Genomic DNA, 12,144 nt, shown 5'->3' with positions numbered 1-12,144 from the left:
AGGGGCAATTAGAATTAAAGTGTGCTTGGGTTCTTATAGAAGACAGAAATCCCCCGGGGGACCTGGGTGTCTCAGTTGGTTAAGTGTCTGCCTTCAGCTCAGGTCATGATCCCGGGGTCCTGGGATAGAGCCCCCATCGGGCTCCCTGCTCGGTGGGGAGTCTGCTTCTCCCTCTCCCTCTGCCCCTCCCTGCCCACTCATGCTCACTCTCTCTCTCTTTCTCAGTAAATAAAATCTTTAAAAAAAAAAAAAAAGGAAATCCAGGGGTGCCTGGGTGGCTCAGTTGGTTGGGTGACTGCCATCGGCTCAGGTCATGATCCTGGAGTCCAGGGATCGATCCCGCATCGGGCTTCCTGCTCAGCAGGGAGTCTGCTTCTCCCTCTGACCCTCCCCCCTCTCATGCTCTATATCTCATTCTCTCTCTCAAATAAATTAAAAAAAAAAAGAAATCCAAAACCAAGCAGAGAAAAAGAAACAAAAAAGATAATATAAAGTGGAAACACATAAAATGATAGAAATAAATTCATATGTATCCACAGTGATAATAAATGTAAATGAATCAAACTCTCTTGTTAAAGTAGAGATTAACAGAATGGATTAAAGAACATAATCTAGATATAAACTACACGCAGGAGATAAGACTCCAGACATACACGGAAAGATTGAAGGTAAAAAGATAAAAGGAGGGGAGCCTGGCTGACTCAGTCAATAGAGCATGGAACTCTTGATCTCAGGGTTGTGAATTTGAGCCCCAGGTGGGGTGGAGAGATTACTTAAAAATAAAGTTTTAGAAAAAAAAAAGGTATTAGGCAAATGCTAACTAAAAATAAAGTTAATGTAGATGTAATAAGAACCAACAATTTTTTGTCTTAAAATATAAAAAATGACGATATATAACAAAAGTTCAATTTACTAAGCAACAAATGCTCAAAATACTTTAGGCAAAGATAGGCACGAATACAAAAATAGTAACTAAAAAGATCATCTTTGTGGATTTTAATACATCTCTCTGTAATTGACAGACTACACCAAAACCAAACAAAAAACCCAAAACCTAGAGAAATATCAAAGGAGTATCACATTTAACACTTTTGATCTCACACAAGAGAACACTCTATACAACCAATGGAGAACACACACCTTCTTCGAGCACATGTGAAATAGTTTTGGAAATGAACTACATGCTAAGTCATAAAGCTAGTCTCCATAAGCTTCAAAGACCACATTTTCTGACTACAATGCAATCAAGTTAGAAAACAATAACAAAAATATAAAAACTCCTTATGTGTGAAAATCTAAAACTGTTCTAGAAACTATAAAAATCTACATTACACATCAATATGACTACATCTAAAATAATCGAAAGAAATCACAGAAAACTATATAAAAATGGTTCATTTATTTAAAGAACATATTCACTAGTGACAAAAGTATAAGGAAAGACAATGGAATGATTAACAGAAAATTTACTCTAGTGGTTATCTCTGGGTGGTGAGGGACTGTGTGGGCTGGATGGAGAGAAGATACCCTATGGCACTATTAATGTTTCTTGAGCTGAAACTAGAGATCTGGGTGATTATTCAAATTTTTAAAAACTATATATGAGCCTTCTACACTTTTAGATAACAGAATTACAATAAAATTATGGAAAAAATGCAGGGAAGAGGAAAAAGAATTAGGTATAACTGTTAAAATGGAGCTAAAGAGTGACAAGGGTGAACAAGTTGCCACCCACATGCATGATTTCTCTACAGATTATCTAATGCCACTGCTTGCCTCCTCCATCCCAATTAGTAAAAGTAAAATCTATCCTATTCTGTGATACTTTTAAGAAAGGAGGATTCTCTCACATCCAAGGTCTCCCTTACATCATTCCAAAGATTTACTCCATGGTCTTCTCTCTCTTTCCTCATATAGGTTATACTCCCTACATCGTCCACATTAAATCAATTTTGTAAACATTTGTCCTTATCTTTCTACAACAGGTAAGATATGGTATCAAGAAACAGAGGGTGAGACACTGTTTTACCTGCATGTCACTTTTGGCAGCTTTCACAGCATCAAAGAGATCACTGGGTGGTAGCTCTGAGTCTTTCTGGCCATGACCATGTACCATTCGGGACCCCTTCTTTGGATGTTTTGCTACCTAGTAAATATAAAGAGATCAGAAATATTTTTAAAACGTCAAAGTGATATTAACAGTCTCATCACTGTCATACAAGTAGGCTTAAGCTGCCAATTTCACAGCAGAATTTGAGTTACTGAGATCTAAAATAACTGATTTTTACACTGTGAACTTTATTATTTCTTACTTTTTCTCCTTTTAAAAAGTCCCTTAAGCCCATTCTTTTTCCTCTATTCTTAATACCCTTCTTTTATTCTTTTCTCTTCAAAATTTGCCTTCCTCCTACTTCTGTCCCTTAACACTCTAAATTTTGCCCTTTCATCAAACATATTACCTGAGCCTTTTCTAGATTTTCGTTTTGTTTGGGTTTTGGGGTTTTTTGTTTTTGCTGCTTCCCAGACTAGGTTCAAAAGCAAAACGAAACTGATTGACTCACTGGGGTTGTTTTGAGTGGTCGTTTTGCTGCTCTCTTCTTCACGCTGTGTCTCAGGCTATCTTCAAAGTCACTGCCTTCATCAGCTGATAAAGAATCACTATCCCTATGAGAGAGTGTGGTTCTCCTTAGATACACAACCCCAGTCCCTCCATATAAAATGGCAAATAAATTATAATTTCTTTTTCTGTAACTGTAACCCCTTCTCCATGAGAAAAATATATTCAGATTTTTTTTTTTTAAAGAAGAGGTTTACTTTAACAGGGAGTAGAGACAGAATCTTAAAGGAAAACTTTCACTTGAAAAAAGCAGTGAAGATGTAAAATGAAAACTGGAGTGGGTAAAGGACAACCCCTTCCTAATATTCTCTCTGAATAAGAAAATCAAATGAGGGTGCCTGGGTGGCTCAGTCGTTAAGCATCTGCCTTCAGCTCAGGTCATGATCTCAGGGTCCTGGGATCGAGTCCCACATCGGGCTCCCTGCTCTGCGGGAAGCCTGCTTCTCTCTCTCCCACTCCCCCTGCTTGTGTTCCCTCTCTCGCTGTGTCTCTGTCAAATAAATAAATAAAATCTTTAAAAAAAAAAATATTCACTTAAGCAGGGAGAGGGATCACTGCTGTGGAGAAAAATGAGCGTGGCTTGGGAAGTCACACATTACTTATACGTAAACTGGAAATTAATATATGCCTAGAGTTAAATTTCACCCCTTGAAACAAGTTCACAAGTGTTATCAATCAGAGCTAAGTTTATAACATAGATAAAATCTGGTCCCAAACAGTAGCACTGAGAGAAAGGTGTCAGAGGAAGCCAATTAAAAAATAACCAGGAGAGGGGTGCCTGGGTGGCTCAGTTGGTTGAGCAGCTGCCTTCGGCTCAGGTCGTCCATCCCAGGGCCCTGGGATCAAGCCCCATGTCGGACTTTGTGCTCAGCGGGAGCCTGTTTCTCACTCTCCCTCTGCCTGCCTGTCTGCTTACTTGTGATCTCTGTCAAATCTTTAAATCTTTAAAAAAAAAAAAAAGTTAAAAAAAAATAACCAGGAGAAAAATCAGATCTTGTATGAGGTTATTTTTTTCCTGGAAAAATAAAAAAAGATAAAAAAAAAATATTATTATATTAATATATTATATTATATCTATTATTATAATCTTCACAAAGTAAGCTCATAGATAAGGATAGACCAATCTGTTTATAAAATCCCTAAATAAAGGAACATCACACACCAACTAACAAGTATATACTATTTGTTAGGAAACAAAGAACTCTTCACTTCTTCCCCCATCTCCCCACTCCCGACAGAGGTTATACATGCTGAATATACAAATGTATTCAAGAAAGGTTTGGATGAGCTGGATGATGGATTTAGAAGAAGATGTATTATTTTTGGTGCCTACAACATGCAGGGCAGGAAAGAGAAAAACAAACCCAAAACCAGCCAGCAGAGCTGGAAAGGGTCACTGTTCTGAACCAGTAAGCTTATGTTTTCACAGAGTCACAGGCAGACAAAGGGGAAAGCTACCCGCACTGCTGGAGAAAGCCAGACAACGCAACAAGTTCTCACCAACTCCACTCACCCCTGTGAAGCCTGGTCCGAGTCCCTTTCACCATAGGGCACACTGACAGACGAACTAGAGGATGCAGACATGCCCCTCTGTACACCACCTGCTGCTCTCTGCAGCGGGGAGGACACACTGCTTGGGGAGGAGGAGGACCGCAGAGTAGGCATGCTGGTCCAGCTGTGGAAGAAAAAGAGGAAAGGGCCTCTACCCACCACATCTCCAGCCTCAGCTCCAACCATGCCCTTTCTTTACAAGGGGACTACTCTGCAACTCGGGGTTGGGGTGTGGACGCCTCCCTCCAAAAAAAGGACAAGAGTCGTGCCCTAAGACACCACGGCCCCATGGATGTGGGTTGGGAGTCGCTCTCCAGGGCCACAGCAAAACGCACCCCAGAGCCATTTAAAGCAGGTTCTTCCCTGCAGGCGTCCAAGCGTCGATTGCATGGTGCAAGGGGACCAGCTTGCTCATGTTACAAATAAAAACCCTCAAAACAAAAAAGGACCCACTCCTTCATTTTCAGGCTGGAGCCTGATTCCACATTGAAGAGAATGGGAAGCGCTTAATGGGGCCGCAGCCGCCATTAGAACAGGGCCAGAAACGCTGAAGAAGTAAAGACAAATTCGCGTTCTTCGTTTTTCCAGAAGATGGTATCTCTGACAAGATCCTGGGGTAAGTGGGCTGAGGGGCTTCCTAACCGTTGAAAAGAGTGATTATCAGTCTCTTGGGGGCTGGGGCTTGGGGTTCCTGGCCTTTCTGGAGAAAACCACTGAGGCATGGAGGAGGGCGGTTCCTCTCTCAGGGCTGGGAGTGCGGGGAGAGGGCGTATTCTTGGGTCCAAGAGGAGCCTCACTGTCTGAAACCGGAACAGCGACGTCTGGTTGGGCAGGGATGAGGAAAGATCACTGCCTCGGGTCCCTCGGGGTTCTGCAGTCACCCCAACTCCAGGACAGGCGCCGGCGGCTTCTCTTGCGGTGGTGGAAGAATCCAGAAAAACGCGGGAAGGCACGAGGCACGTTGTGCGCAGGCGCGAGCTCAACGGCCCGTCCCACTGCTGATAATTGTCGCGAGGCTTGGGCGTGCGTGAGCTCGTGCTCACCACGTTCCAGTCACGCTGCTCGGGCAGCCTCGTGCGGGCACAAGCTTTCCGGCGTGCCGCCCCTTCACGTGGGCTCGGGCGCGCGGACAGCCTACTTTAGCCCTTCTCCACCCAGGTCCCGCCCCCTCTGCCCCCAATTTCTCCCTCCATTGGCCGGGCTTCGCACTAGACTAGTTGTAGCCCCTTCACTCTGGCTTCTCAACTGCCATAGGCTAGGTTCCACCCAGGCCCCGCCTTTCGAATCGGATAGCCACGCCCCCAAGAAAGGCTACGCCCCTCCCCCACCAGCCTCCTTAGTTCCGCCGAGTCCCGCCCCCCTGCCGAGCTTCCCCACTACATTGGCTTAATTTCTCTCTAGGCCCCGCCCCTGAGGCCCGCTACTTACCATCATTGGCGGGGCCCCGCCTCGGGCCCCGCCCCCTGTCCGGCTCCCGGCTCCCATTGTCTCCGCAGATGCCGCTTGGTCCAGCTATCGTGCTCGGTGTTCAGTTTTCCGAGGTCGCGCTCTTTCTCTGCCCCGCGGAGAGGTCCCGCGGCAGAGAACCGGCTTCCCGAGTTCGGGCTGTTCTTTCCTTCTTAGGACACACTTTGCTGAACCAGGGCGGCAGCAGCTATGTCCGCTCTGCGATCTCTTCTGCTTCTGCTGCTGTCTCTGTGTCCCGGTCCTGGTCCTGGACCCGGGAGCGAGGCAAAGGTCACCCGGAGTTGCGTTGAGACCCGGCAGGTGCTGGGGGCCCGGGGATATAGCTTAAGCCTACTCCCTCCCGCCCTGATCTCAGGTGAGGAGAAAGAGGAAGACTAGAGAATTGGGGGCGAGGGAGGGGGGCGGGGGCGGCTCCTCCCCAGTCCACAATAACTCTCCTCCCTTTCAGAATGACCGTTAAATAATCTTTTCATGCCATAGTCATGCCAATAATATCTCTTCTCCCGAACTTACTTACCAGGATCACAATAAGCCTCCTGTTCACATAATAGGTTTCTTACTCCACCCCCACCCTAGGAATCCTGTTCTAGTAATTAGCACCCCCTCTGTATTTCATTCTTCACAGCTCAATTTGTTCCCATCGCTATTTCTAAGAGCCCCTTCAATGATAACACTTTATTGCTTACCTAGTAACCCCACCCCTCCAAACCCCATTCTTCCCATAGATGCTGTCCTGTAAGTCCTTAGAGGCCTGGAGTGTGGGATGTTGGGGAGGGTCACCTAAGGACACTGATCACTAATTTGGCTCATTACTATTTGATCCCTTAACTAATGCCAGTGGACTCGAGATGGGTGAGGGTACAATAAGGAGGGGATAGGGTCAGGTGGGGACGAGGGAGAGACAATAGAAAAGAGAGCAGACAGGTAGAAGAGAAAGGATAGCCCCCTAGACAGACGGAAAAAGGAAAGAATTTCATGATAGCATTCTCCCTCCTTCCATTCTTCTGTGTCTCCTCTGTCCAGGTGAGCACCTCCGGATCTGTCCTCAGGAATACACCTGCTGTTCCAGTGAGATAGAGCAGAGGCTGACTTGGGAGACTGAGACCACCTTCCGAGGCCTGGTGGAGGAGAGCAGCTCATTCCTGGTTCACACACTGGCTTCCTGGCACAGAAAATTTGATGGTGAGGACTGGGGTCCCCAAACCTGGCCTCACACCTCCTCTCTGTGCTCATGACCCCAGCAAACATCCTGCCTTAGCCCCCTTCCACCACCACCCCCAGATTCTCTCCAAGGTCGCCCCCCCCCCCGCCAGTATTCTCAGGTCTCTAAGAGTTCCTGAGGCTCTAACTCACTTTTCTCTTGTCCCTCCATCTCTTCCTGCCTCCGCCCTTTCAATCTTCCATTCTTCTCTGAACTCACTCCACCTCACACTCCTTTCTCCACATTTGCCACAGACCTTTTTCGGGAGATACTCTTGTCATCTGAGCGCTCTCTGGCCCTGCTCTTCCACCACTCCTTCGGCCGCCTGTATTCCCAGCACGCCCCTGTATTCAGTGGCCTGTTCTCTCGGCTGCGGGACTACTATGAGAGGTCCGGTGAGGGGTTAGATGACGCTTTGGTGGATTTCTGGGCACAGCTCCTGGAGAGATTGTTTCCCCTGCTGCATCCACAGTACACCTTCTCCCCCGACTACCTGTTTTGCCTCACTCGCCTCGCCTCCTCTGCTGATGACTCTCTGAAGCCTTTCGGGGATGCACCCCACCGCCTCCACCTGCAGGTGAGAGGCCCCAAAGCCTGAGCTTCAGCCACCTCTGACCTGGTGACCTCTGAGCTGTGCACCACTCACCCTAACTCCCCTCTCATGCCCCAGTCACCCCTGACCTGGTGATCTCCCCAATCCTGCATGGCAGCCATCTCTGACCTGGTGACCCCTATCTTGAGCCCCAGTCCCCTCTGCCTGACCCCATGCTCTTTGGCCTCCTTTAATTGGGTACCCCCTCATTCTCATTCTGCACCCTAGTTTCATACAAATTCCTGACCCACTCACCTGCCCTTGGCCCCCAGACACCTTTCTGCTAATTGCTCCCTAATCCTAATATCTTGACTTCCTGTGGTTCAGCTAACCATGAATTAGGCACTTAAGTTGAGACGGACTTTCATTTACAGTATCTCATTTAACTGTTGTAGTAACTTTTTGAGATAGATAGTGGTATCCCTATTTTACAGATAAGAAAACTGAGCCTCCCAGAAGTTAGGGTTTCACAGCCAGTAAGTGGTAGAGGTGTATCTTACATCCAGGTCTTCTGGCTTTAAGTTCAATGTTTGTTCTGATATGCCATCTTTCTGTCACCAAGCCCTATAAAACACAAACTCTCCATTTCTTCCCAAACCCAGCTCCCCTTTATCCTTCTAGACTATAATTCCTTTGAATATAGTTCAAGGAATTATATTCCTTGAACCTGCTTCCCTATACCACCTGACACTCCTAACAACCCCACCATAACTCCACACACCTAACCCCCACTGCTTGTGCCCTTGGTGCAGTCTCTTGTCTCCAGTCTTGACTGAACCATGACTGACCCTATGGTTTCTCTCACCTTCTTTCCCCTACCCCAGATAACCCGGGCCCTGGTGGCTGCCCGGGCCTTTATCCAGGGCCTGGAGACCGGAAGAGATGTGGTCAGCGAAACACTTAAGGTTAGAGGGGGCCTGAGTGTGGGCAGGGCCCAGGGAGGGAGAGGCAGAAGTAAGAAAGGCCCTATGAGGAAGAGTCAGGCGCCAGCTGGAGAGGTCCAGGGCCTTCCCATATCAGCCCTGAGGCCCCAGTATCCAGGGTAAAGCAGGAAGGAGGGGGGCAGGAGTGGAATCTCCCTTGTGTCATGATCCATGACCTCCTCCCATTATCTGACCCTCTTTTGCTCTCTGATGCCCCTTGACCCCTGCAGCCTCTGGTGGTCTGCTCATCTCCATAGCAGCCTGAGATTGAAGTACTGCCTCCACCATCCCCCCCCCGCCCGCCATTTCCCACAGGACCCCTCCATGGCTCCCCCTTCCCTGCTTCTGAAGGCCAGATTCCTGCCTTGGCCTTCAAAGCCCTCTCTTCACCACCCATTTTCTCCCTGACCTCCCAGCTTTACCTCCTGCATCCGCAGTCTCTTCACTTCTCAACCACGATGGCCTCTCTCTTCTTGAAACTTTTCTCAGACCGCTCTCCCCACTGCCTCTCTAATTCCATCACCAACCCCCCCCCAAGAAGGAGGTATCTGTAGCCTGGCCCCTGGGAAACTTCCTTATCAGATCTGTGGCAGTCTTCAGGTCTTACCTGATGCCGCATGGGGTCACTAACCCTAGACATTCACATCCAGCTCTCCACAGAGAGCCTGGGGAAGGTGAGGTGGAGTATTTGATTTCTCTCTGTCCAGCACCAAGCTTGGCTGAGTGCCGCCACTGTGTTTGTGAATGACAAGTCCTGCTGTCTGCCCGCAGGTGCCCATGTCTGAAGGCTGCAGGCGGGCTGTGATGCGTCTGACTGGCTGCCCCCTTTGTCGGGGCATCCCCTCGCTGCCACCCTGCCGGGGCTTCTGCCTCAATGTGGCCAATGGCTGTCTCCGCAGCCACGGACTGGATCCTGACTGGGGGGTCTATCTGGGTGAGGGGATTCAGGAGGGCCTGGGAGGGCTGTTGGTGTTTGGGATGCCTTGGGGTGGACTGGGGAGGGAGTTTTAAACCTTATGGAGTTGAGAGACTATTCTCATGTGAGTTTCTCCTATCCAACACCTTGTTGCTTCCCTCCAAGACCCAGGTCAGGATTTGTGGGAGCATCACAGTCCCGCATGACACCCTTTCTCTTTCTTCCCCTCCTTCAAGATGGTCTCCTGTTCCTGGCTGAGAAGCTCCAGGGCCCTTTTTCTTTTGAGCTGGCAGCTCAGTCCATTGGGGTGAGGATCTCAGAAGCTTTGATGTATCTGCAGGAAAACAGTGTGGCAGTGTCAGCCCAGGTACAGGGGCCATGAGAAGGGTGGGAGTGTCAGCCTGAGGAGGGGGAAAGACAGTGCAGGGAGGGTGTTGGGGTACAGGAGAGATGAGTGGAGCTGAGGGTCTGGAGTGGCGGGACAGTGTGGGGTGTCAGGGAGACTGGGGTGTTGGAGTGGGGACACTGTGTGGTTCTCATCGCAGGATGACTAGGGGGATCCTCTTCCTTGTGCCTTAGGTGTTTCAGCAATGTGGGAACCCCCAACGGGTACAAGGCCGCACCCGCCGAGCCCCAGCCCCCCGGGAAGAGGTGGGACGCCTCTGGACCTCGACAGGAGCGGTGGGGGCAGCAGGGGTGCCAGGGTCGGAGGAGAGGCCCACGACGCCTGGGAGCACCAGCCTGAACCGCCTGGTGAGTGGGGGGCAGAGAGGGGGCGGCGGCGGGGGTCGGGGGGGAGGCGGATACGGGTAGTGGGGGGCGCGTGCCCCAGCCCAGCCGCGCTCTCTGCTCGCCCAGGTGTGGGAGCTCCGCGAGCGGCTGGGCCGGGTGAGGGGCTTCTGGGCCGGGCTGCCTCTGGCGGTGTGCGGGGACCCCCGCATGGCAGCAGACATCTCGAAGGAGGCGGCGCCCTGCTGGACCGGAGCTGGGCGGGGCCGGTGAGACCGGGCGGCGGCGGGCGGGGCGGGCACGGGGCGGGCGGGTCGGGGCCGGGCGGGAGCCTTCAGGGCTGCTCTGCCCTCAGGTACTTGTCACCCGTGGTCGGGGTCTCCCCGTCCGAGCAGCTCGACAACCCAGAGCTGGACAAGGAAGACTCGAGCACCGACCTCCAGACGCGGAGGCGGCGGCTGCAGCTCCGGGCAGCGACGACCAGGATGAGGGTGGCCGCGCTGGGACGCGACCTGGAACTGGACGACTGGGGTGAGAACCCCGGGCGCCCCGAGCGCTTCGCCCTTCCCGGCTTTCTGCGATCCGACCCGGCCCCGCCCACTGCCTTCTGAGCCCCTCCCCTCGCATCTTTACTCATTCATTACTTTCCTCCTTTTTTGAACACGCCTTTACTGAACGCTTACCTCAAAGTTGAGTGGAAGAAGACCCGTGGCAGGGTCTCCATCCTTGAGTTCACGGCCCAGTGGGAAGACACCAAAACACTCTTACAGAACAGTGGGAAGCCTTTTAGATCGAGCAAAAGGGTGTGGGTTGTTGGGGAGGGCTTGCAAACTGGGGGAGGTGGGGAAGCTGGGTGGGGGGCCATTGGGCTGGCTCCCAGGATAGAGTTTGCCGGAGAAGCAAGGCACAGACAGACGTTTGTTTTTTCTCATCATCTGTTTGTCCGTCTCTGTCTCGCATTGTCTCTCCTTCAACACCCCTCTTTCTGTCTGCTTGCTGCTTCTGTGTGCGTCTGTTTTGTCTTTTCCTGTGTATCCTCTCTCCCCATCTCTCTCTCTGTTCTGTCTCTGTCTCATTGTCTCTTTTCTTCTCTCATTCCTACATCTGTCTGACCTCTCCCCTCGCCTTCCTGTCACTCATTTTCTCCCTCTTCCCAATCTCCATCTATCCACCTGTGTCTCTCTCCCATCTCTTCTGTTTTTATTTTTTAAAGATATTTATTTATTTATTTATTTGAGAGAGTGAGAGAGAGAGCAGAATGAGCGAGAGCACAGTGGGAGGGGGGAGAGGCAGAGGGAGAGGGAGAATCAGGCTCCCCGCTGAGGAGGGAGCCCATGCGGGGTTTGATGCGGGGCTTGACGCGGGGCTCGATGTGGGGCTCAATGCGGGGCTCCATCCCAGGACCCTGAGCCGAAGGCAGACACTTAACCAACTGAGCCACCCACACGCCCCATCTCCTTTCTGTTTTTAATCTTAAATTCTCTTGTCTCTCTCCCCGCTCCCCCTCTCACTGTGTCTGTCTCCCACTGCCTCTCTTTCTCAACCCTGTCTCTGATCCTTTCCTTCCTGCAGATGAAGACGCCAGTGGTTCTGGAGAGGGACAGCACTATGCAGATGACTGGATGGCTGGGGCAGCAGCTGTGGCCCCCCCAGCCAGGCTGCCTCGCCCTCCTCGAAGGGATGTTAGTGGGGGCAAGGGAGGAGGTGTCCTTGTCCGCCACAACCAGGGCAGGAGCAGGACTGGGGGGACATCTGTTGGTTTTCACACCCAACCCATCCTCATTCTCTTCCTCTCAGCCCTGGCCCTGCTTGGACCAAGATAACAGGGGAGGGGTGCCCTAGCATCAGAAGGGTTCATGGCCCTTCCCCTCCTCCCCCCTGCCCTTCAGCTGGGTCTGGGGAGGAGTTGAAGGGGGATGCAGAGAGGTAGAGAAAGGGACTTTTTGGGTGAATGGCTGGGGCCCCAAATCCAGGAGATTACCATTGGTGGGTTGGGGGTGGGTGGGTGGGTGTTCACAATATTTATTTTTTCATTTACAATCTGGGGAGGAGGGAGCTGGGGGTATTTATTTAGGAAGGAGGTGTACTCATCAACCAAGCCTCTATGTTGGGCCAGTTGTCAGCCCCAACAAGGAAAAAGGGAGGAGT

General features: G+C 50.6%; 2 protein-coding genes across 2 annotated transcripts in view; one reads left to right on the top strand and one right to left on the bottom strand.

Annotated features, from left to right (window-relative positions):
* The window catches only part of STAG3 (STAG3 cohesin complex component), a 29,046-nt gene extending 23,322 nt beyond the window's left edge, over positions 1-5,724 (bottom strand). Inside the window, exons 1-5 of the mRNA XM_081819350.1 lie at positions 5,597-5,724; positions 4,966-5,080; positions 4,131-4,292; positions 2,562-2,664; positions 2,030-2,146 (exon numbers count right to left, since the gene is read on the bottom strand). Coding sequence (XP_081675476.1) covers positions 2,030-2,146; positions 2,562-2,664; positions 4,131-4,282 — 372 coding nt within the window. The 5' untranslated portion in view covers positions 4,283-4,292; positions 4,966-5,080; positions 5,597-5,724. The remainder of the gene's footprint in view (positions 1-2,029; positions 2,147-2,561; positions 2,665-4,130; positions 4,293-4,965; positions 5,081-5,596) is intronic.
* A 100-nt stretch (positions 5,725-5,824) lies between these two features.
* On the top strand, positions 5,825-11,987 carry GPC2 (glypican 2). Its single transcript, XM_081819361.1, has 10 exons — positions 5,825-5,990; positions 6,659-6,817; positions 7,091-7,413; positions 8,253-8,333; positions 9,123-9,285; positions 9,504-9,634; positions 9,847-10,020; positions 10,126-10,265; positions 10,352-10,527; positions 11,569-11,987. The coding sequence occupies exons 1-10, from the start codon at positions 5,825-5,827 to the stop codon at positions 11,817-11,819; spliced, it is 1,764 nt and encodes a 587-aa protein (XP_081675487.1). The 3' UTR covers positions 11,820-11,987.
* Positions 11,988-12,144: the final 157 nt, after the last annotated feature.

Source organism: Leptonychotes weddellii, chromosome 5 (genome assembly GCF_054177405.1).
Source record: "Leptonychotes weddellii isolate Sample4059 chromosome 5, ASM5417740v2, whole genome shotgun sequence".
Taxonomy (NCBI): Eukaryota; Metazoa; Chordata; class Mammalia; order Carnivora; family Phocidae; genus Leptonychotes; species Leptonychotes weddellii.
This window is presented reverse-complemented; position numbering and strand designations above follow the sequence as displayed.

What these genes read in the sequence shown, in the direction of transcription:
- GPC2 (XM_081819361.1), top strand. Translation starts at nt 5,825, where the DNA reads ATGTCCGCTCTGCGATCTCTTCTGCTTCTGCTGCTGTCTCTGTGTCCC. An exon ending in CCCTCCCGCCCTGATCTCAG is followed by an intron (nt 5,991 to 6,658) that starts GTGAGGAGAAAG and finishes TCCTCTGTCCAG; the next exon opens with GTGAGCACCTCCGGATCTGT. An exon ending in ACCGGAGCTGGGCGGGGCCG is followed by an intron (nt 10,266 to 10,351) that starts GTGAGACCGGGC and finishes CTCTGCCCTCAG; the next exon opens with GTACTTGTCACCCGTGGTCG.